Raw genomic sequence first — 26112 nt, 5'->3', positions numbered from 1 at the left:
AATTCTCAAGATAGCACTGTTAAGTAAGTTCCATTATTGTCCCATTCTTACAGATGATGAAATTGAAGACCAAAGATATTTAGCAACTCTCCTAAGCACACAGAGCTACTAAGGCCTGGAGCTGGGATTCCAGGCATGGCAGGCAGCTTCAGGAATGCGCTCCTACAATCACACTATTTTACTGGGGTGGGTCTGTAAGGCAGATGAGAGTTAATGGGGACACGTAAAGGCATCACTGTGTTTATTTTCATATAACATTAGAAAAGGGTGTCCTTATTCTAATCTAAAATAGCTCATTGGAGGCATAAAAACAAAGGCAGAAAGGAATAAGCAATCTGAATAGGAAGTGGAATATTAGAATTTATTTGCACTAGAATCTTCCAATATGTTAGAATATCAATATAGAAGCATTGAAGTAGCAGCTTTCAAGCCTCCCTAAGTTCAATAATACCTTCAACATAAATCCTTGAAAATGAAAGAACTAAACTACTTTGACTAAGGCACAGTAAGAGAACTGGGTTGAATCCTCTCTCTCTCCTCCACCTATCTGCTGAGTGACTTTGGGTTTATGGAATCAGTCTAAATCTCTTTCCTCTTCTGAGAGAAGAGAAAAATAACATCCATCTCCTGGATTAGACATAATTCATGGAAAACTCCAGCACACATACTAAGTGATCAATAAACAGCTTTGATTAGGTAAAGGAAATGACCACACCCAAAGCTTCTGTTTTCTGTGAAACCTTGCCCAATGCTTGATCCTACTCAGTTCTAATTACTTGCTCTTTCTTCTGGCTCTTAAAGGAAGGTGTTGAACTTCTATTTGTCACTCAATTTGTCCTTCCTTGTATTATTAAAAGTTGATGACACATCTGTACATCCACCCATCCACTCAATACAATTGTGCTGAGTAGTTTTCAATGCCATGAGGGAACTGGGAGTTCATAGATGAAAAAATATGGTTCCCATTTTCAGTAAACTTGGGCTTTGAGGGTAACCCAGGCTTGTGTAACCAGTAGGCAGGTGCACTAAAATAATCATAAGAGTTTTATAATTTAATTGTATCATAGGAGTATTTTTCATGGGAAAATTCCGTACTTTGTTGGATTTCTAGACACTTATTTTAAGGTTTAACCTTATTTTTATAGAATAAGAGAGTCAAAATATTTTCAGTTCATCAGATTTTCAGTTCTTTAGCTTCTAAATGTCTTAATCCGGTTTGGTTTGGCACCAGACACATTAAGGAATAATTCAAAAAACTGTGCTAAGCGGATAAAAAGCCCCAACCTATTCTGGGTGCCCATGTAGAAGAGCTTCACGCCCCCATTGGTGCTCCCCGAAGACAGGAACGAAGACTTATTCTTACTTCGTCGTGGACCATTAAGCAGGAGAGGGCTTAAATGCCAGCTCCCCCCAGACTATGAAAGGGAATAGGGATGGGGACATTAATCAGGACAGAGTTTAAATGTCAGCTCTTGCAGTCCAATTCCCGTCTAGCAGTTGCGGAGGAACTCAAGGATATTTTCTGTTTTCTATGAGGAAACAAGAGTCCTCACAGAATGCGAAAGAAATGACTTGCCCAAGAACACACAAACGGACAGTGACAAATATGTTCGCAGCCAACACCTATTCCACCCATAATCACCTTATAAACTTTGGCTGGGAGCTTTACATGCTTTTTCTCATTTAATTCTCCAGACAATTGCCTGAAGTAGGTACTCTCGTCTTCCCCATTTTACAGACATGGAGACTTTCACAAGGACATCTGGAGTTAAGCAGCCCAGTCCAGGTTTGCTCTCCACAGACGGTAGTTGACGTTGGAGTAACTCACCGACTCTTGGGGCAGGTGGCGCAGTCCGGAGCGAGCGAAAGGAGCCGGGAAGAGAGCGGAGGGGCGGGCCGGGGGCGGGGCCTTCGACTGGCGGTTCAGGGCTAGACTCCCGGGCTCCAGCCGGGTGAGGGCTGGGATTGGCTCTCCGAGGCTGATTGATAGCGCCAGGCAGGAGCCTGGACCGCGGTGGCGGAGGCGGGGGCGCGAGCAGGAAGTGGGAGTAGAGGCGGCCTGGGGCGCGCTGGCCGGCGGGCTACGGCTGCCACTTTGCCGGGAAGTCACCGCGCTGCGGGTCCCTGAAGAGATGGAGGGGCCGGGGCTGGGCTCGCAGGTGAGTGTGGCCCTACTTGGCGGTCCGGTGGCGGTCCGGCTGCGGCTGAGAGAGGGAGGCGTGGATGTGAGGCAGCTTGGTGAGGGGCCTCCCGGGGGTGGCCGGGCCTGGGCTGGGGAGGCGGGAGCTTGGAAACGCCGAGAATGAGAATGATGCTGGGACTTCTCTCAGAGACGACAGGGAAAAGGTGGGGGCCCTAGCCGGCCCTCCCCACCTCCATCCCCGGGCCGTGGCGCCCCCCGGGACCGGTTCCCCTTGCCTGGCAGACCGCTGTGAGGCCTGGGACGGGGGTGGGGGTGGGGGTGGTGGGTGTCGTCTCGGGAGAGGTGTCAGGTGACAACTCCTGAGTTGGATCTACCTGTCTTGACCTTGGCCCGGAGTCTGAAGGTAGTTTCTGTTCTTCAGCCCTGGCGCCCCGGCACCCGCCTTCGCCCCACCCACTTCTGTTTAGCTCCGTTCCCGTGTGGTTGCTTACTCCTTGAAAGCAGTAAGACTGTTTAGGCTGGAGGAAGGGAGATATGTGATGGCTATCTGCAGAATTCCAGAGGACTCCCTTCTTTGCATGAGGTTCATATTACCAAAAGCCAGATGTAGTTCCAGAAAACGGAAGGGCCAGTAGAGGAAGTTACAGGAGGTAGTTAGCTCCAGGAGAACTAGAATTTCGACTTGCTTGCTTTGAGCCTTCCCCACCCATTAGATTACTGACTGACATATCGTAGATGCTTACTTAATGTTTGTTGAATAAACGAAGATTCCCAGATTCTGCCAGACAGTACTTATATAACAGATATTTTATATGCATTTTTCATTCCAGAATGGAAATATCCTTAGGAAGTTATCCCATTTACAGATGGAAAAAACAAACCTGCCCCTAATGAGAGTTAGGTGGTAGATTTTTCAAGCAGTTTGAAATTATTGGATTAGTTGGTTGGTAAAAAACCTCGTCCAATCCTGAGAGTGTTCTTCATGCTCTCCTTTCTTTTAACAGTCTGGTGTATGTTTAAGTGAAGAACATGTGTAGAAAAAATGTTAAGGTTCTTGCATTTTGAAAGAAGAAAAAAATGCTTTTCAATCCATCTAGATTTTCCAAAAGCATGTAGAATCTGCACATGGAAACTGTCTCATTCTTTTTCTCATACAGCCTCAAAGAAAAGTTGGTAAGGAGTAACTATTAGGTCTTAAATACTGCCACTTATTTATAAAAGTCTTCAAGTGCTTAAAGTTCACTCCTTTCTCCTGAAGGGAAGATCACCCTACCTCATTTCTGGGACATGGAGGGAAAGAATGATTTGGAGGTGGGAATTAGGAAAGATAGTGACTTTGGTTGGTTGTTAATAATAATTGCTGTTGTCATTTTTTTCAATTATAATGTAAAGACCTTACCCATAAATGGTGCTTTACAGTTTGCAAACTACTTCCCCATTTTTAAACCTCACTACCATTCTGTGAAGTGGGAAGGGATGATTATCCTAATTTTAGAGTTAAGAACAGAGGCTCAAAAAATTGAAGTCACTTGCTACAAGTCAAAAAGCAGCTAAGTGAGAGTTAAGACTTTGTTCATTCATTCATTCTATAAATGTGTCTTGAATTTCTGCTAAGAGTTAAGCACCATTCTAGGTGAACAAGACAAATAAAATCATTCCTACTGTGATTGAATTTGGTTCTCTTGAATCCAAGTTCATTGCTGCTGGGATTTTGCCAAAATTTGTGTATATAGTCTGGTCACCAGTTTCCTTTCTGACCCCTTCTTTTCCTATTTTCTTGCTCAATTAATGAACCCCAGCCACACTGCCTTAGGGCCTTTGTACTTACTATTTGCTCTGCCCTGATATGCTCTTTCCTTGTGTATCCACAAGGGTTATTGCTCCACTTCTTTCAGGTCTTGATACAAATGTCACCTCAATGTGACTTTTAATCATCACGTTTAAAATCCCAAGCCCTTCCCATCTTCACAACTACAAGCAGCACTCCCTGGCCTCCTTCATTGCTTTATATTTCTCCTTGGCATATAATATTTGGCATATTAATTGGTCCTTTCCAGTGGTCTATTTGCCCTCCACTAGATATAAATGCTACAAGGGCAGTGATTTATATGCTCCCTGCATCTAGAACAGGATCTAGTACCAGTATTTAATGAATGATCTTGTGCACTTGGAAACTTAATTCTGGTACTTTTGTTAAGAAATGTCATGAGAAATTTTAATGAATATCTGTCAGATCTCAATATCTTGCCTCCTCTGTTTTATTTGATAACCAGGCAGGATAGTGACCCTCATCCGAGTTTTGAGTGTGGTTTACACATGAGAAAGTATCCTTTTTTCTCTCTTGCTGTTCCATTCTCACTCTCACTCTCGCTCTTAGCCTAGATCTTGGTTTTCTCTTAATGTCAACTATTAACTCCAGCAGTACTTATTTACTCTTTAAAAACATAATTTGATTATGATTTTTTGTGCAGAAGATATTACATGATACCTTATAGCTTAAAGATGCAGTTACCCATTGTATAATCAACCACTTCAAAACAGTGGTGTAAAACAGCCATTGTCATGGTCATGAACTCTGTGCTTCAGGGATTCAGACAAGCTGGTACAGGGTTGGTATGTTTCTGTTCCACTGTGTCAAAAGCCTCACCTGGAAACACTCTTAAACTGAAGGTGGGGCTGGTATCTTCTAGGGGTGTCTACACTCACAGGTCTAGCAATTGATGCTGACTTTTAGCAGGGACAGCTACATGTGGCCTGAGCCTCAGCACAGCATGGTAGCTGGTTCTAAAAAAAAGCATCTCAAGAGACAGGAAGAGGAAGCTGCCAGTTTCCAAGACTTGCTAATTGGCATAGCATCACTTCTGCAATATTTCATTACTGAAGTAGTCACAGAGCTTAGACTCAAGATAAAGGAACCTAGACCCCTACCTCTTGAAGGAGAGTTTGAAGGAATTTGGGGATTGTGTTGTAAAAATCACCATGAAAGCTGCACACGGTGGTGCACTCCTGTGATTCCCAACAACTAGGGAGGCTGAGGCAGGAGGATTGTAAGTTCAAAGCCAGCCTCAGTAAAGTGAGGCACTAAGCAACCCAGTGAGACTCTGTCTCTAAATAAAATACAAAATAGGACTGGGGATGTGGCTCAGTGGTTAAATGCCACTGGGTTCAATTCCTGATACCATATTAAAAAAAAAATCACCATGGATATAGCCAAATGTCTCTTACATAATTTTCATATTCTCTTGTTTTATTCCCATCCCGTCTCGTAGAAGAGGCCTCTTTTTCGCTTGTTCTCACTCTCTTACTTTTTGTCTATATATTTTAATTAAAGCAACCGGAGGAACAAAACAAAACAAAATACTTGTATTATTTTGTATCTTGAGGCATTTATGAACTGAAATCCTGAGTGGACCAAAGGAGGTAAAAGGAAACAGAGTCATAGAATACTTGGAACTAGATGGCTTTTCAGTATATTAGGTAGTTCAGAGGTTCTTAAATATGTTTAGGAGAAGTTTTAGGGTGTCAGTGGATATCTTGAAGTTATAACCAGCCACCATGCTGTACTGAGGCTCAGGCCATGTGTAGCTGTCCCTAAATTATATTAGTTTGTGTAGTTCTGAATATTTCTCTGATTAGAGAGACCTTAGTTATAATAACCTTTTCAAAAGGACTATGACATTAGGAAGATTTAGGAACTATTGACCTAGTCCTATCCTTGTAACTTTTCTGTAAAGTTGAGACTCAAAAATATTAGTTTATTTCTCAAAGATCCACAGCAGAATAGTAGCAGAATCTAGATATCAGGACTTCTGATTCAGTACTTTTTTTCATCACTATTCAGGTGATCCAGTCATGATAGTGATCTTGTTTGATTGGTTGCTGTCACCTGGAGTCCAGCCATTCTTCAATCCAAGAGCTGAAAGTAGTCTTATTTGACTGTGTTCTGAGGTTAGGGAAGAGAATATGGGCTCCTTGAAACAGGGTTCTCGTCATTTGTGATCATTGCCTGTGCCTAGAATAGTGCCTAACAAATAGTAGGCATTCAGCAATTATCCAGTGAATGAAGGAAGTGTGGCAGAAATTATGTCTTACTCATCTTGTGCAATTGGCACTCAATGTTTTTATATTTCCCTGAATGAAGATTAATGAAAACTCTTGTGAACCTTCTTGCCATCATGAGCATTTGCTTAGACTCCTGTGTTACCTTAACATTGTAGGTGTCCATGTAGCAGTTAAGCTTCCGTATCCATAAGGGCAGTTTGCATGCAGCAAATTCTTCATCAGTGCACAAGTCAGTAGTGACAATTATAACAGCTTCTCTTATACTTTATAGGTATATTGATTTGCCCCTTCCATTTTGCAAATGTAGAAACTGGAACCAAAAATACCATAGAGGAAAAATACCATATCCACTACTATAGCCAACATGAGAGTATTAGGAGGCTTTAGTTAGTTGATACCTGTCTCATCAGCACAGTGAGGACAGATGAGGCTGAGAGAATACTGTAGAAGCAGGGATTCAGTCTCATCCCTGCCTTTTGAGACTATGGATTTTCTCTTTCTCTGCATGGCCTTATCCTCCTTTTTCCTAACTTGCCTTCAACTTCACAGAAAACAAAAATTTCTACTCCCCTCCTTTTGAACATGCAAACAGAAGCCAGTTGCCAAAATCATATTGTCCTGGGTCGTGTTACAATCTTACAAAGGCAGTCCAAATAAGATTTTACTTCGATCTGAATTGAACTTACAATAAGATTGGACAATATATTTCTAAATTATGTTCATTAATTTTAATTAAATAACTTATTAATAAGTTATATGCTTATCATATGCTCACTGATACTTTGAATTAAAGTTAATAAATATAAATCTGCTTCAAATTAGCCTTTTTTGATAATTTTAGATTGTTTTGGAAGGGTACTTATTTGTTAGGTTGGATTAGATAATCTAGACACATGAAATTCTCATTATAGATACTACTTGTGATATGCTGAATGTCTCACTGTCAGCCCCTTTAACTTTACTCTGTCCTAGGTTACCTTATAAACAGAATATAATGAGCGACCTGCTTGACACAGGTCAGTGAGACTTCCAGCCAGTGTTAAAAACTAATAAAGCTTAGAAAACTCAAATTGTTTTTATTGTTTTCCCTTTTGTTTTTAAGATAAACGTCATTTTTAACACTTTTTTTTTCTTTTTTTGGTAGTGTTGGTGATTAAATCCAGAGCTTTGTGCATGCTAGGCAAGCACTCTACCAACTAAGCTACATTCCCAGCCCAAAATAAAGGTCATTATGACAGAAATTTTAGCATTTTCACCCTTTACCTAATCCATCACTGCATATATTACCTTGAATACACTTGTCTACTTTGGAGACCATTGACTTCAAATAGAACAGGCTTTGATTTTATATAGTCATTTCTAGGTTTTACTTTGATCTTAATTGAATTTAGAAAATACACCGTGATCTCTGATATAAGGGAGGGATGACTCAAAGTGGGATAGGGAGGGAGAGCATGGGAGAAAGATTATTTCTAGATCGGGAAGAGGGGTGGGTGGGAAAGGGAGGGGGGAGGGGATTAGCAAGGATGGTGGAAAGTGATGGTCATCATTATACAAAATACATGTATGAAGATTTGAATTTGGGGTCAACATATCTTATATATAAACAGAGATATGAAAAATTGTATATATATGTATGAAGAATTGTAATGCAAAGAAAAGAAAATGTATAATGGCATAATTTGGCGTGAAGATACTTTATATATAGTTACGAAAAATCGTGCTGTATATGGGTAATAATGAGTGTAATGCATTTCACAATTGTTATGTATTTAAAAATAAATAAAATTTAAAAAAAGAAGATGTATAAAATATTCATGTTAAAATTCAAAAAAGAAAAAAAAGAAAGAAAATATACTATGAACAGAAAATATAGACTGTTCCATACTTTCTTTGGGGGGGATGTATTGGGGATTGAACTCAGGGGCGCTCGACCACTGGGCCATATCCCCACCCCTATTTTGTATTTTATTTAGAGACAGGGTCTCAGTGAGTTGCTTAGTTCCTTGCTTTTGCTTGAAGTTGGCTTTGAAATCACAGTCCTCCTACCCAAGACTCCCTAGCTGCTGGGATTACAGGCATGCTCCACAGGGCCCAGACTGCTCCATACTTTCTTATCACCCATTTTTGGCATTTAAATTATAGATTGCCTTCTATGTTTTAACTTTATATTTTCCCCATTGGACCTGAGCTCCTAAAGGATGAACATTGTCTTCTGTGCTCCTAGCACAATGCTTTGAACATCATTAACACACAATAATTAATTGCTCTTAATTATAAATTATCTATACATTGAAACATGTAGTCCTCTTCAACTTTATGCATGAGAAATGAAACTGATATCTTTAACACCTCAAGGGATTATAGAATCAACATATTTGTACCTATGAAAGGAGTCAGTTTTCTATGATTTCAATCCATACATAAAAAAAGGATTTATCTTCCTGACTACAAATAGAAACAGATATTCACGATCTACTAGGAAAACAAGTAAACTATGAAAAGACAGTCCAAATATGAAGAGCCATATACATAACAACAAAACAAAGCACTCAAATAGCAACTAGAAGTGTGCACATGAAAAACAGGATGCCATTTTTTAGCCATCAGATTGACAAGATTGTAAAATGATTGATGATTGGGAAGGTTTGTAGGGAAAAGACCATTTAACATGTCTTACTATTAGTGGTATAGATTGGGGAGGGCATTTGGTCAATATCTAGTTTAAGTGCATTTTTTTTTTAACTTAGTAGTCAGTCCTGCAGAAGTAGAATATGCTGGGTGTAAATTGTAGGATTATTTGTGGAACTGAAATCAAATTGCATCTCTTACTAGGAAAATGGTTGAATAAATTATGCTAGATATGTACAATGTAATAATTTAACTATTACCCACCAGCAAGGCTGTACATGATGTACTGTAAGTGAGAACAGTAAGTTGAAGAATAATGTGTATCCTATCCTTTTCAAAATAATTATAAAAAGGAAATTATTTAAAAATGTGCAAATGCAATGTAATGTCAGGTGTGCATGTGTGTGGGAGTTATATCTACATACAGTCCACAATTCATCTGTGAAAGAGCAAATATAAAGATATAAAGAAAATGAGGAAGTATACATCAGATTTAATAATGCTTATCTCTGGTGGCATAGCATCAGAAGGGAAAGAGTTCAGGTTATTGACCCTTTATTCACTTTTATATTATTAGAGTCTAAAATTAATATATATCATTTCATAATTTTAGAATTCCAGTAAAACAATTAAGTTTAATATAAAAAAATTGATTTTTCTATCCTTGGCTATTTTTGTTCCTTTCTTACTACACTAGAAATGCTGACTATAATTCAACCTTAAACCCTTTCCTTCTTCCATTTGAATATGATTATAATAATTGTGATATGAAAAGAACCCCAAAGAAATGTTCTTAATTACCTTTAAATTAGCTACATGTTTATTTTTAGCTGTGTGTTTGATTATTTATCAGATAAATCAGAATTTACCTATTCAAGAGAGCATTGTAGTTCTGCTTCTGGGTAAGATGGAGTAAGCACACTCCACCCTCTCTCACTTACTGAAAGCTGCTATGAAGCCTGGACAGAATGCACAGAGATGCTCTTTAAGGATTCTGAAAAGTAAATAGTAGCATTTAGATTGAAGAGGAAGATCAGAATTCAAAAACCACAGAACTAATTCACCTTTTTCTCTTGTTTGCCCCTAGTAGTGTGGACTTGAGCCCTTGAAGTGAGCATCAGTGCAGACAGAACTCCATGAAAAGTCATCTAACTCTGCTTAAGGAGCAGAAAAATGTCCAGGCAGTACAGGCACTGGAAACTCTGGGGGAGAACTTTCCTGGCTGAATAGAGGAATTGAGATCCCAAGGAAAGTAGTTCTTAGAAGTGACACCAGAAGCACAATTGAACAAATTGGTACATTGAATTTCATCAACATTTAAAACTTCTCTGTGAAAGACTTTTTTTTTAACAAACTTTTTTTAAAACTTTATTCTGTTTATTTATTTTTATGTGGTGCTGAGGATCGAACCTAGTGCATCACACATGCTATGCAAGCACTCTACCACTGAGCCACAACCCCAGCCCAAAGAGACTTTTTTTAAAAAAAGGAAAAACTATAGACTAGGGGGAAGTATTTGCAGGTTACATATCTTGCAAAAGACTTATATCTAGAATGTAAAACATAAGGAACTCAGAACCTAATTGTAAGAAATCAAACAACTTTGTTTGAAAATGGGCAAAGACAGGCTGGGGTTGTGGCTCAGTAGTTGGCCACATTTGTAAATAGTACTCTTAGTTTTATATCCTATGTGGTTTTCTGTTTACTCATACTTTTAGTTTCTGAGAAAAGGTTGAAATCCCCAAATATGATTGTCAATCTTTCTGTTTATCTTTTTAGTTCCATCAGTGTTTGCTTCATGAATTTTAAAGTTCCTTTGAGTGTACATACATTTAATGTTATGTCTTCTTAATGAATCAAGTGCTTTAATATTACGAAATGTCCTTTAACTCAGGCAATATTTCTTATTGTGATACGGACTTTCTTCATATAGCTACTGTGTTCTTTATGCTTAGTATTTTTGCAGGGCTTAGGTTAGTATGTTTCCATAGCCTATGTTTTTCTATTCTTACCAATCATGTATATTTTTATATTTAAATTGAGTTTCTCTAGACAGCATATAACTGGAGTTTTAAGACTATTTGCATTTCACATATTTGTCTGTGTGGTTAATATTGAGATCATCACTTTGTAATTTTTGCTGGTTTTCTTGTCTGTACTTTGTTCATTGGTTTTTACTTTTTAAATTAATCAAATATTTTATCTTTACAATCTGCTTATTATACTTCTTTATTTGAAAGTTGCTTTAATTTATCTATCTTCAAATACTATTATAGCATCTTTAACAACAATGTGCCTCCATATTCCTATCAGGCATTTTAAAAATGAGAAAATATCAGTTTACATTCAAAATATATCTTCACATAGTTCTGGAATACTATTCCTTTGTTTCAATCCTGATTTCCATCTGGTATTTTCCTTTAATCAAAAGAACTTCCTTCATCATTTCTTGTGGAATAGTATCTGCTGACATTTTTCTCACCTTTGTTCGTCTGAAAAAGTTATTTTACCTTCATCTTAAAAGGTTTTGTTTTTTTTTGTTTTGTTTTTTTGGTTTGTTTGTTTGTTTGTTTGTTTGTGTTGATTTTCAGTACCTGGCCTTTCACATGTCAGGTAGTGCTCTACCACTGAGCTACATCCCAGCCCTTTTATTTTGAGACAGGGTCTCTTTAAGTTGCACATACCAGCCTTGAATTTTTGATCCTCTTGCCTCAGCTTGCTAAGTAACTGAGATACAAGTGTGTGTCACCATGCCTCGCTTCAAAGAATAGTTTGGTTAAATTTTCTAGGTTTACATTTTTCCCCCCAGCTCTTTAGTTGTGCCATTTTCTTTTGGCTTCGTCGTTTCTAATGAGAAATCTGAGTTCATTTTTTTATTTCTTTCAATATAATATAACTTTTTTCTTCAGATCACTTTTAAGATTATCCCTTATCATTGGTTTTTAGTGATTTGGTTTTAATATGCTTTGGTATAGGATTTTTGGGCTACCCTGTTTTTTTCTTTCTATGCTTCATTTTGGATATTTTTTTTCACAATGTTTCCAAATTTTAGTCATCTTCTGTACAATCTGCTAATATTATCTGGTGTAATTTTCATTTCAGAAGTTATTTTATATCTTAGATGTTCCCACCAGATCTTTTCTTATATCTTAATTTTCTCTCTTCATTTGCTATTCTCCCTTAAATATTTGTGCATAGTTATAATAGCTGTTTAATGTTCTTCTTTTTTTTCTTCACTAATTCTATCATGGTTATAATTTCAAGGTCTGATTCTTCTGGTTATGAATCCCTATTTGTTTCCCGACATGTTTAATGAGTTTTGACTGGATGATGGACATTGTGAATATATGTTGTTGAATCTTGGGCTTTGTTACCTTTCTTTAAAGAGCATTATATTACTGCTGCTCCTGCTCCTCAGTTTGAGTTCTTTGAAGCTTAATCTTAAGTCTTACTAGAATACTCCTAGGATAACCTTACTTCAAGTACAGTTCAAACCTACTAGTAAGGTGTAGTCCTCTGAGGCCTCCATAGAATAACCCAGATCATTAAAGGCTTTCCATTTTGGCTGGTCAGAGTTGTACCATCTTCCTGCCATGTATACATTCTGGTAGTTCTTTTAATTTACAAATCCCCAATTTTTTGCCTCACTTTGTAGATTTTTTACTCTGTATATTACTGTCATATTTTAATACATTTTTTAGTTGTAGATGACTCAATACCTTTATTTATTTTATGTGGTGCTGAGGCAAGGCACTCCACCACTGAGCCACAACCTCAGCCCTACTGTCATATTTTTGAAGCCCATTTTTTTCCACTTAGCTCATTTCCCTTGAAATCACTTCTATACTTTCGAATTTCTAAATTCTGTCTCAATTTAATGAGGCTGCTGAGCTCTAAAAGCGTTTTCCTTGGAGTGCCCACAGGTCTGAAATTGCTAGGACAATCAATGGTAAAGCTCACCTTGTTTTTTTTTTTTTTTTTTCTTTTTTCTTAGGGGATCAAAGTCCTACTTTTCCTATTATCCAAAGTCTGAACAGTTTATTTTATATATTTTGCTAAGTTTTCTAGGTTGTTTTTTTTTTTTGTTTTTTTTTTTTTTTTTTTCTCCCCAGCAAGCAGCAGAAGGTTCATTTTGCTATTCTGGCTATACAGATTAGAACTAGTACAGTGTGTCTGTATTTATCAGATTGGCAAAAATTACCACATTTGATGACACCAAGTATTGGTAAGGATTAGAGTCACAAAAATTCCCATATCCTGGACTCTTTGAGAATTGTATATGGTGTGTGTGTGTGTATGTGTGTGTGTGTGTGTGTGTGTGTGTGTGTGTGTGTGTGTGTGTGTGTGTATACACTCATATATTGTATTTATACACACATATGTATTAATATATAACTTATATGTGTGTTTTTATATATTTAAATTATATATGTATATATTTGTGTGTGTGTGTCCAGAGATACATACAAGATGGCTCATAGCAGTATTGTTTATAATAACAAAAAATTGAGAATAATCCAGTTATCTAGCTATTTTATCTATTAAAATACAAATTAATTGATTATGGTATGCTAACATTTTTGGAACATTATACAGTGATGAAAATGAACTAATTGTAGCTTTTCACAACAACATGGATGAAGTTTGTAAGTCTAATATTAAGTAAAATATTATAAAGAATACATATATGATACCATTATATAAAAATTAAAACCATACTTTCTAGGGTTGCATATTTAAAGGATAAAACTATAAGGAAAAACAAAACCAAAAGTAGTTCCTTTAGTGTAAGAATTTGAGCATAGCACATTTTGGGGGCAGTCTTCCAGGTGCTAGCACCATTTTTCTTGAACCTTAGTGATAATTTCATAGGGTCCATTTTATATTTATTCTTTATGCTGTAGGAAAGAAGAAATCCATTTGTATACATATATGTTTCATGTACTCTTTTATATTGATATATCAATATTTTAAGTTTAAAAACATAGTGAGGTTTGGTTTTTTTTTTCCTCTGAGGACAGTTTCCTTAAGGAAAGTCTGAAAACATATCTAGGCAGTGTCATTGGAATAGCTAATAATTTCTCAAGGAAACTGTTTGGAAGATATCAATTTTGTTGTTTTATTTTGTTTTGTTCTTTTAATTAGCTTTTAATATTTTAGACCAGGTACCTGTTAATTTGCTTAATAATAATTCAAGAAAGTTGTGCCGTACCTCAAATTGTCATTTATTTAGAAAAAGCAATATATTTATTGACATTGAATAACTTAAATCTGTTCCTTTTGGGAATTTCCATATTTTGTTAAATTAATTAGATTGATTGCAATCAATAAATGGCATGAAGTACCATGATGGAGTCACACTTTATAGTCTGAATTGTAAATGATAAGTACGTTTGATATATTTGTACTTTTAGAAAACCTTAAATATCTCTTCATCTGGAAGTATCCCACTCTCAAGTAAAACTAGGTCTGTTTCAGGGGGTGAAAATGATTCAGTGAGCCTCATTTGTGATAATAATTGTCACCTCTCCTGTCTGCTTGTCCCCCCCAAATAGTTTAACAGAATTGTGGACTAATGTCAAAATTGCTGATCTAAATTGATTGTTTGCCCTAGAGGTAATAATGAACTCTAAAGGCAATGGTAATAAAAAGGAAAAACAAGACATTAACAATCTACAGAATAATTGTTCTTAAATTAGGATTTTGTGGGCTTTTTAAAGTAATATTAGAGCTGTTTTGGGTTTCTGCTAAGATCTAAGCTCAGTTTTTGATACGCTCAAGCTTTTTGATAAATAAGGTTGCTGTTTGCTCCTGTTTCTGTTATCTGAATGTAACATTTGCTGATTTAATTGATGGGGCTATCTTTTAACAATGACCCTTTTTACCCTCACAGAACTCTAGTCACTTCTATGTTAGATATCTATTGAAGCGTAATAAATTACTACATTTTAGTGATTTAAGACAACATCTATTTATTATCTTTTAGTTTCTATTTGTCAGAATATTTGGGTCCTGTGCTCATGGTCTCACAAAGCCACAGTCAAGGCTGTGTCCCATTTTGGAGTTCAGGATCCTCATCCAAGGTCATGTGGGTTATTGGCAGAATTCAACTCTTTATAGATGTATGATCAAGGTCTCTTATTTTCTTGCTGGGTGTCAGCTAGGAATACCTTTGTTCCTATAGGCTACCTGTAGTTCCTTGCCATGCAATCCTCTCAGGTTCCCTCATATCACAGCAGTGTACTTTTCTGAAACCAACAGAAGGATTTTCTAAGATAGTCTTAGATAACACTGTGGGATTAATTGTCCCATCACCTTTGCCATATTTCATTGGCTAGAAACAAGTCACACATTGTACACGGGAAGGGATAATGCAGGAGCTTGATTATTTGGCGAGTATCGTTATGAGTTTGTCTACTGCAACCTCCCAAAGTAGGGGCCTGCCAACATTCTTATGATGACATTAGCCATGATCCTTTACTCACAAGTAACAGGCCCATTTGTTCATTTTCATATGACTTTTGTTTTATGAGAAAATATGTCATTTAGATTTTTCTATTATAAATATCTTTTTTAGTGAATGAAATTAAGATAAAGAAAATATTCCCTAGGATATATCTATGATTCCAAGAATTTCCAATTTATTAGTATAGATATTGTTGATAGCAAATCCTTCATTATGTAATTGAATATGCTTTGTCACATTGTTCTTACTCTTCAGTGCAGGAATCACAGTCATGGCCCCCACCCTCCAGGATTTGGTCGACATGGAATCTCTGCTTATGAAAACAAAGACCTTGCCAAAGCAAGAGATGTTCTTCCTCTTATAGAGGACTCTAGTAACTGTGACATTGTCAAAGCTACTCAGTAAGTCTTCCAAATCCTTTCTTTTATTCTTATATTGTGTTGAATTATAATAATGTATGTGCATTTTATGGGTTTACCTTCTTCACTTCCTACTGGGTAGGTCACTAGTACCAGCTCGAAGATAAATGTTTGTCATACCAGCTTCAGAACCCATAGTACCTTAGCTGTTTATGTACCAGACTGTCCCCTTAGGTCACTAGCAGAATATATCTTGTCTTTGTAGCCCCAGGGCTTTTGCATGGTTCTGTCTCCTGTTACATGACTAATAAATGTTTGTTGAATGAATGATTTAGAATGACACTAAAACTGAAGTGAATATAAATTTAAAAGGTACTATAGCCTAAATATAGATGGGATGGAAAATATCAGCTCACATATATATTTTTAACTTTTTAATATTTATATTTTTCCCTTTCCCTCTCACTCCTCCACCCCATCTAGAATTCATCTATTCCTCCCATGCCCCACTCCCTATCCCACTATGAGTCAGCCTCCTTATATCAGAGAAAACATTTGGCATTTGTTTTTCTGGGATTACCTAACATCACTTAGCATTATCTTCTCCAACGCCTATATTTATGTATTTTTAATCTTCATTGAATATAGATGGGATGGAAAATACCTCACACATATATGGTGTTTATTTTTTCAATAAACACCTATTTATGTAGCATTTATAATAAATCTAGAGATGAAAAAACATGGCAGGATATGCATACTTACATATAAAAACTATTATTTTATATAAAGGACTTAAACATCAATGGATTTTGGTCTGAAAGGGATCCTGGAATCAATCCTCCGTGGATCCAGAGAGCAACTGTATTGTATTTCTGTGTTGTCATAAAAATGGTTTTAATAAAAAGAAGACATGGTAAAAGAAAGAAATTTTGATATTTGTTGATAATTTAATTATAATTAATTATGCCTTTCTTTTTCTTATTTGAGATACGGGATTTTTGAACGCTGTAAAGAGTTGGTAGAAGCAGGATATGATGTCAGGCAACCAGACAAAGAAAATGTATCACTTCTTCATTGGGCTGCTATTAACAACAGGCTGGATCTTGTAAAGTAAGATGCGTGATATGTGTGGTTTTTGTGTACTTGTAATTCTAGACCTTTTCTTCATTTGTCTTTTTTTTTTAAACCCAAGTATGAGTGTTGAGCCATCTGTAATCTTCAATTATAAATAAACACCTGAAACTTTGTGCCACACATTTCACTTCATTATAGGGTTGAAGTGGAACTTAGAGATCATCCAATCCAGTACCCTCATGGGTCCAGAAAGGAAAGTAGAGAAAGCTAAAGAGGCTCATCAAAAAGCTAAAGGTTCCAGTGGCTGGGGAGGTTGAATCAGAAGTTTAAAGCCAGCCTCAGCAAAAGCAAGGCACTAAGCAACTCAACGAGACCCTGTCTCTAAATAAAATAACAAAACAGGGCTGGGGATGTTGCTCAGTGGTGGAGTGCTCTGGAATTCAATCCCTGGTACCAAAAGTTAAAAGTAAAAAAAAAAAAAGAGAGAGAGAGAGAAAGCTTAGGAAGTAAAAGCGAACATTTTTGAAAACGGAAAAGTATAACATAAGGATAAAAGAAAGTTTCATCTAGTTTAGAAGACACATTGACTTATTTTATATTGTAATGTCAGGAGGAATAGATAGATAGGAAATTAAACCTTTTTAAAATTTAAATATGGGATAATTTTAGGTGAGCATGTATCAGATTGTATAAAATTTATCCCCTTCATAAAGCCCTACTACCTACCCTTTGTTTTTTGTTGTTTCAACTTTACAGTTTTCTTAACACATACTCACAGGCATACTCCTGGTATATTGTTTAGATAACATGAAGAGAGCAATTGTACTATATTTCTGTGTTGTCAGAAAGATGGTTTGAAAAAAGAAAAGACATGGTAAAAGTATAAAGCACAACTTTGAAGTAATGACTTAATTGTTTTAAACCATAGAAGAAAATCACTCATTGCATTAGAGGTTTGTTTGCTTTATACAGTGCATCATATCTACGTTCCCCAAATAGAGTGCAAAACATATAAAATGTCTAATTTTTCTGAAAGGATTTTAAATTAATTTTTTTTTACTACGTTTAGAATATTTCCACCTGGTAATTCTAATTTTGAACTGTTAAAATTGACCTAATTTTACCTTTCTCTGAGTTAAATAGAGTATATACTGTTCCCAAAACTTTTAAATGTGAACTGAAGAGTACTGTGGTAGTTTTAATCTGCAAAGAATAGTTATCATGTGTTTGGTATGTGAGTTATAAAAGAATACTAGTTACAACAGCAATGATTACTGACGTGAAGCTAAGAATATTTCACCATGGATTTGTAAGATGCTGTCTTTTAAATTTTTGAGACTTCTGTAGATTTGAGTTCTTTAGAGAGGGTTGTTATTATAATTTCTGTTTACTAATACATTTTCGCTAAGGAAAAAAATTATGTTTTCTGTCCCAATATGAATTTTAAGTTTCAAAACATATTCTCATTTGTGTCTGTTTTTAACAGGTTTTATATTTCAAAAGGTGCTGTTGTAGATCAGTTGGGTGGAGATTTAAATTCAACTCCTCTTCACTGGGCCATTCGGTGAGTTTTTTTTTTTTTTTTTTTTTTTAATCCTGAAACTAAATAGTCATCTGTGACTGGTAGCCACCATACTGTAAATCACAGATACAGGCAATTCAAAGGATTTTCTTTTTCCCCTTTGCTTAAAAAGAAATTACAAGAAGTTTCCAGAAAGGATAATTTTGGTGTTTAATTCAGGGCTCGATTATGATTATCAAACACAAATATGAGTGTTATACTTTATTTTTTAAAAATAGAACAAACATCTTTTATATTTTAGTCACCCTGAATAAAAGCAATAGTTCAGTGAACTGCAAACACAGTCATTTCAGTATTCAGTTTTATAACAGATGTCCATTTGGTAACTTATAGTTGTAATTTTATTTTAAAAAGATAAATTCCCTCTCAATATACAGAGAGGGAATTCTCTCTTTTAGTATCAAATGTGTCAATTCAGGACAAGAAATTTTGAGTGGGTCAACTTATTAGAACATTTCTATTGACCTGTCAAAATTCCTTTTTTCTCTGGTATATATTGGCCTTCTGAAACTGAAGGAATAAATCTGAATACTTGACAGCTTCCACTTTTATTTTATTTCTTCTCTGCTGGGAAGTTGACAAGAACCTGAAACTAAAGTGAGTAATTGTTTTTGTAAGGCAAGGAGTTGAGTCTTTTCTCCATAGACTGAGTACTGAAGAACCTGATGGTAATATTATCACAGTGTATCCACAGTCTCTGAATATTATACTTCCATATATCTGGCACATGATTTTTTTGCTTTTAAAACAGCAACAGTGACGTGTAAGGGCTTTTAAGGTTTTCTTTATTAGTATTAGTCATGTAAAATTATTTACACATGATTGTAACTTAAGGCTTAAGTTAGATTGGGAGGCTGTCAGGTTTATCACTTGCCCTTAGGAAGGAATATCCTTATAGTTTTAAGTTTGGGGCATCCAAATAAAAGACATTTGTACAATCTAGAGTGTTTTAAAAATCTCTTAGGAAATGTTCTTTATATATAACCATTATGTCTAGGTGATATTAGTTTCTTCCTGAATTTTTGTTGTGACTGAATTCTTTTTCAACAGAAAAACATAATTTTTTTATCTTATATTTATAGACAAGGGCATTTACCCATGGTCATATTATTACTCCAGCATGGTGCAGATCCTAGTCTCATTGATGGAGAGGGATTCAGCAGCATTCACTTAGCAGTATTATTTCAGCACATGCCTATTATAGCATATCTCATCTCAAAGGGACAGGTATGTTTTGAAATGGATCTCATACTACAGCTATTATAATCTGAAGAGATTATTAGTCATAGTCTGTTCTCATTTTTAAAGCAGAAGTTATTAGATATACTGATATTTAAAGATTAGCCTTGGTAAGTCTAACTATCAAGTACTGAGTTTTCAGCTTCATTGGAGGGTAAAGATCATATAATAGATAATTCTGAAACTTGTAAACCTGTAATAGTTTTTCTTATGAGCCCAGTAATTTGCAGAGTTTTTCAACATGGCTTTAAAGCCTATATTTTGTTTCTGGTTGAATGTGGAAATGGATCACTAAATTAACCCATCATTTGCTTTCATTATTTGATCCCAAATGGTAGCCAATTTGATTGTATGCCTCTTATTGTTCTCTAAAGTAATTCCATGAAAAATGATTCGACTTAAGAGACAGAGGTTAAATTATAGGTTATTGGCAGTGGAGAGTTTCATTATCAGCTGTACTTGCCTAGAATGTGCCTTTCTGGAAGCAAAGTAGTTTATGTATTAGCATTCTTGCCTGAAATAGGCAGGAAAACATGTTTGCACAAATGCTGTTGGAGCAATTGTGTTCCCTTTAAATAAGTACTTTCTTTCAGACTTAGCCAACTGAAGTAGAATAATTATAACCGTCTGATAAGCGTCTGAGTTTCATTTTGAAAAGACATATGAGGAGGAGTCTTTACTGCTTCTCTTCCAGCTCCTTCCAAGTTTTCGGGAACAGTCCCGAAAACCTCTAAGAAACTTCAGTAACTCAAATTCTTTTTTTGGTTTAGTTGGAACCATTATTGTACACCTCATACATGCACCTGTTTTACAAAAAGAAATTATTCTCATGGGGATATGATTTCTTTCTTCTCTCTTTAAAATAATAAAAAGAATTTTTCCTGTTACACTGTTTGAAACTTAAAATAAGTCAAATAATACAAGTGGCCTTAGAAGATAGGTTGAGCACTATTTCTGGGAGCATTTAAATAGAGACTGGATAACTTTGCTTAAGAAATGATAGCATGTATTCATATGTCAATTAAGATCTAAATTGGTTGACTTCCAGGGCATGTACATTTATTATATTTGATGATGGTTATCAACATTTTGCTTTTTTACCTAGCTATCGTATAATGCTCTACATCACATATTTAAATTTTACTTTTATTCATATCATATAATGCTCTATATCACATAATATTTAGATTTTACTTTTAAAAATATTTTGTAGAAATCCATGGATTTTACCCTATGGAAGTGAAGAAGAACATTTTTTATTTGATAAGACTTGAACTCTAAAGAAACAATGGTAGTTTCTGAATGTATAAAGGAAGTATTTCTATCAAGAGAGAAAAGAGGCTTTTGACTATGTTTACAGTTTTGTTAATAGTTTCTTCTTTTTGAATAGAGTGTGAATTTGACAGATGTAAATGGGCAAACACCTCTCATGTTATCAGCTCACAAAGTAATTGGGTGAGTTTAATTGAATTGCCTCAGTCTGATTCTTGGTTCCTACATTTTCTTTTCTGTGAAACTATGAGATGATAGTACAAGCTGATAAAGATACTTGCCTATCCAGGGGTTATGATATGGATTTTTGAGGTATTTATAGTTAGAAATGCACCACTGAAGTACATTTTCTCTTTTCTGAAAGCTTTGGTGAAAAATTTGAAAACTACTAAGAAAAAAGTTTCCTTATACAATAATAGAGATTCCTTAGCATATGCTTGTTGACATGACTGCTATTCTACAAGTTTAAATGTTTACACGTTTAAATGTTCTCATAATTTGAAATCTAAATGATCAATTTGCTTTCCAGAGAACAATAATTTGAAGTTCTCTGACATTATTGTTGAGTCTCTGAAAATAATAATTATAACTGACCTATGAAAAGAGTCTATTTACATTTCACATTAGACACATTTAACTTTTTCTGTATAATTTATAAACATACATAATTAATGACTAGATTGTAGTCCAGCTTCTGGTATTTATCTGTGCAAATGCATACTATAGTTTTCACTTTTTCAGTTTGTTTATGTCCTTGAAATGAATTGCCAGTTCTGCTTTTCCTTAGGATTTCTCTTGTAGGATCTGAGTTTCTTTTAATTATGTTTCCTTTTTTTCATGGAATGATGGGATTGAGGGTGAAATTTTGTTAGAAAGCATTTTCTCTCTGTGGTGGCACACACTTTTAATCCCAACTACTCTGGAAACTGAGGTAGGATTGCAAGTTTGAGGCTACTCTGGGCAATTTAGAAAGATCCCGTCTCACACTAAAAGTAAAAAAAGGCTCGGGAAGTAGCTCAGAGGTAGATTGCTGTTGGGTCAATCCTCAGTGTCAAAAAAAAAAATAGAAAGCATTTTCTCTTTACTGAGCTCTGAAGTCAGGTATAATATCTAAAGATCTTCATTGAATAATCATAGTAGAATATTATTTTTCTTGGGAAAAAAGTATATTCTTCATACTCTAACATATTTCATATACTTCTTTATACTCTTGAGTACAAAGGAAAGAAAGGCATTGATGTTTAACATGAAAATATTTTATTGAATTTAATCTTTCTAGTTTATACCTTCCTAACCTGTACAGATATTTTAGGGCACTTCAGTTTTGCATCCCTAATGTAAAAATCTGCAATATGGTGCAAAAATCTGAAAATTTTTTTTGAGCCTAAACATGTTGCCACAAGTGGAAAATTCCATATCATGAAACTTGGTTTCATGTACAAAATTATTAAAAATAGAACTTCAGGCTATGTGTATAAGGTATATATGAAATATCAATGAATTTCTTGTTTAGATGTGGGTCCCATCCTGAAAATCTCTATTATATATGTGTAAACAGTCCAAAATTAAAAAAAAAAAATTAGAAACATCCCAAGCATTTTGGATAAGGGGTACCCAACCTATATTTATACATGCTTTATTTAATAATTGATTAAAGGAAGAGTATAAAGTAACTTTTGGTTTATCTGCTCAGATAAAACATTTTACAGGACTAGCGTTGTAGCTCAGTGGTAGAGCACTTGCCTAGCACATGTGAGGCAATGGGTTTGATCCTCAGCACCACATAAAGTAAAATAAATAAAATAAAGGTATTGTGACCTTTTCCAACTAAAAAAAAATTGTTTTTAATTTTACATTTAGTTCTTAAATTGGATAAATAACATAACACTTAATATTGGCTAAAATTAAATCCACAATTTTAAAAAGTGTTAACCAGTAGAGCAGCAGTATGAAAGTAAAGTTTTTCTTATTCTACTATATTGATGTTTAAAATATGTGTATAGCAGATTATTATTTAAAATGTCTTTTTTTTTTTTAATCTCTCCTGTTAGTGTAAGAATAGAACTCTGAACAAAGCAGTTCCTCACTTGTTCAGAATACTTAATGATTCCTCAAATCATCATCCCTATTAATGCCTCTTGGTATTTTATTATTTTGAGACAGGCCAGAACCAACTGGATTTCTTTTAAAGTTTAATCCTTCTCTCAATGTTGTTGATAAAATACACCAAAACACTCCACTTCACTGGGCAGTTACAGCAGGAAATATTAATGCAGTCGATAAACTTTTGGAAGCTGGTTCTAGTCTGGATGTCCGAAATGTTAAGGTATGATCAGGTACTTATCTCCTTTCATTTATTATATTTTCAGTTTGAGGATTAGTCATTTTAGAAAAAGATAAGCTATATGTTTATTTTCAGTTACTGTGAAGATAAATATAAATAATAATAGCTAATTGCCCTTAGAGTTAATATGTTAAGTCTATGATTTTGATGAAAAAATCTTTAACACCCATAATATGTCAAAAATATAATAGATTTTATTTTTTTTTAAGGGACAAACTCCTCTTGATATGGCTCTTCAAAACAAAAACCAGCTCATTATTCATATGCTAAAAACAGAAGCCAAAATGAGAACTAACCAAAAGTTCCGACTTTGGAGATGGCTACAGAAAAGCGAGGTATTTTCATATGGCTCTGTTCTCTGGGATATAAGAATTTTTTTTGTTAATTTGTTTTTGATTTTTAGGGCAATAAGGAAAACCAGAGAGTTGGCTATCTTATGGATATTCTGTGGTATTCCACATTTACTTAATGAGTGAATTAAGATGAAAATGAAGCAAAATAAGAACAACAAATTGTAAAGAATTTTATAGAAACTTTTTTAATGAGATTGTTTCTTATTAATTTTTTTAAAGGAAAATAATAACATTCAATTCAAATTTTCAAAATGGGATATTGGATGATTCCATAGTTTGTTGTTTTCAAATATGATAACATTGTCAGATAAAAATTAGTAATTATACTTTCAGAGTGACTGAGAATTAACAAATACCAGATTTCTATGTAGAGGATCATTATGAATGCTACACCTATTTTGCATTTAGGTATGTGAAAGAGGACAGAAAGGCTACTACTCATTCTCCTTTGCTACTTTTTTCCCCTCACTTTTTATTGGTAGGATGCTCCAAGATCTTGTCCTTGAACCTCTTTTTTATCTATTCATTCTCTACGAGGCATCTGTATGTTGACAACTGCCAGGTTCATCTCTCTAATCTAGAACTTTCCAGATTTATAAGTCCAGTTATATACTTATTCAGTTTAGTGTCTAATAGACATCTCACAATAACATATCAAAAACTGAGCTCCCAAGATTACAACAAAAGTAGTTCAAAAAGGGAAATTTATTGCTATGGGTGCTTACATTAAAAATCAGATCTCAGGTAAATAATGTTAAGGTGTGTCTCAAGGTCTTAGAGAAACAAAACAAACACAAAATCAATAGAAGTAAAGAAATAATAAAGATCAGAGCTGAAAGTAATGAACTAGAGGCTACAAGAATAATACAAAGATTAATGAAAAGATAAAGAGAATTGATAAACCCTTAGCCAAATTAACTAAAAGAAAGAGAAGATTCAAATTAATAAATTAGAAAGTAAAAGATTATTATATCAGATACCCCTGAAATCTAGATAATCATTAAGGACTATTTTGAAGGCTTTTATTCCAATAAACTAGAAAATCTATATAAAATGAATATTTTTTGGCCTTCTAAAACTGAACAAGAGGATTAAAAAAAACCTAAACAGATGGATAAGAAACAGTGAAATTGAAACATTAATAAAAAATCCTGAAACAAGGAAAAGCGTCGGATCTGATGAATTTACCTCTGAATTTTACCAAATCTTTAAACAGGAACTAACATCAGTTGCTCAAACTATTCCATGAGACAGAAAGGGAAGGGATATTTCCAAACCAATTCTACCAAGCTAGTAATCCTGATACCAAAACAGATAAGGTTACAACAAAAAAATATCCTTGATGAACATAGACTCAAAAAATCCTCAGTAGAAGCTTGCAAACCAAATTCAACAGCACACTAAAAGATCACATACCATGATCGACCATGTTAGTTTTATTCCAGGGATGCAAGGATGGTTCAGCATATGTAAATCGGTAAATGTGATCTGTCACATAAATAGAATCATTTCACTAGATGGAGAAAATCTTCAACAGAATTCAAAATCCCTTCATGATAAAAAGCTCTAAAGGAACTAGGTATAGAAGAATCTTAGCCTCGATATAAAATAAAGACTGTATACAAAAAGCTTGTGGCCAACACTATACAAATGGGGAGAACATGGAAGCATCTCCTCTGAAATCAGAAATGAGACAAGGATATCTACTTTCACCTTCCTTTTTAATGTAACACTTGTTATTTTAGCCAGAGCAGTTAGGCAACAGAAAAAAATAAATGGGATATAAATGGAAAAGGACGAAATCAAATTGTCTCTATTTGTAGGTAATACAAAGCTAAAATTAGAAGACCCCGAAGACTCCACCAGAAGACTTTTAGATCTGATAAACAAATTCAGCAAAGTAGCAGAATACAAAATCAACATAAAAAAATCAATAGATTTTCTATATACAAATAATAAATCTGCTGAAAAAAAATCAGGAAAATAGTTTTACCAACCAAAACCAACATAAAAACTAAGAATAAACTGAACCAAAGGGATGAAGACATCTACAATGAAAATTGCAGAACACTGAAGAGAGAAATTGAAGAAGACAATTCCATATTCCATATTCATAGATTGGCAGAATTAATATTGTTAAAATGGCCATAGTACAAAAAGTGCAGCCACCGCAGTCCCCATCAAAGTACCAATGACATAATTCACAGAACTGAAAAAAAAATCCTAAAATTCATATGAAAGCTCAGAAGACATCGAATAACAACAACAAAAAAAATCCTGAGCAAAAGGAGTGATGCTGGAGGCATCACAATACCCAGTTTGAATTATACTATAAAGTTGCATAAACAAAGACGGCATATTACTGGTATAAAAACAGATACACAGACCAATGGAATAGAATAGAGGACACAGATAAACCCATGCAGCTACAGCCATCTGATCCTTGTCAAGGGTGCCGAAAATGTACATCGAAGAAAAGACACCTTTAACAGATGTTTCTGGGAAAACTGGATATCCATATATAGATTAAAACTAGATCCCTATCTGTCTTTTTGCATAAAAATCAACTCAAAATAGATAAAAT

The 26112-nt window shown here is 34.9% G+C and overlaps 1 protein-coding gene across 2 annotated transcripts in view; it reads left to right on the top strand.

Annotated features, from left to right (window-relative positions):
- The first annotated feature begins 1964 nt into the window (after positions 1–1964).
- The window catches only part of Zdhhc13 (zDHHC palmitoyltransferase 13), a 47067-nt gene continuing 22919 nt past the window's right edge, over positions 1965–26112 (top strand). Inside the window, exons 1-8 of one of the 2 annotated variants that reach the window (XR_013437713.1) lie at positions 1965–2159; positions 15558–15703; positions 16652–16774; positions 18225–18302; positions 19403–19547; positions 20950–21014; positions 22995–23157; positions 23385–23510. Coding sequence is in view for 1 of the 2 variants with exons in the window: in XM_078046357.1 (XP_077902483.1) it covers positions 2133–2159; positions 15558–15703; positions 16652–16774; positions 18225–18302; positions 19403–19547; positions 20950–21014; positions 22995–23157; positions 23385–23510 (873 nt within the window). In the remaining variant the exon portion in view is untranslated. The remainder of the gene's footprint in view (positions 2160–15557; positions 15704–16651; positions 16775–18224; positions 18303–19402; positions 19548–20949; positions 21015–22994; positions 23158–23384; positions 23511–26112) is intronic. The other variant, XM_078046357.1, reaches the window with a different exon arrangement.

This window comes from Ictidomys tridecemlineatus, chromosome 4 (assembly GCF_052094955.1).
Source record: "Ictidomys tridecemlineatus isolate mIctTri1 chromosome 4, mIctTri1.hap1, whole genome shotgun sequence".
Taxonomy (NCBI): domain Eukaryota; kingdom Metazoa; phylum Chordata; class Mammalia; order Rodentia; family Sciuridae; genus Ictidomys; species Ictidomys tridecemlineatus.
The sequence above is the reverse complement of the archived record's forward strand: the minus strand, read 5'-3'. Positions and strand labels throughout refer to the sequence as shown.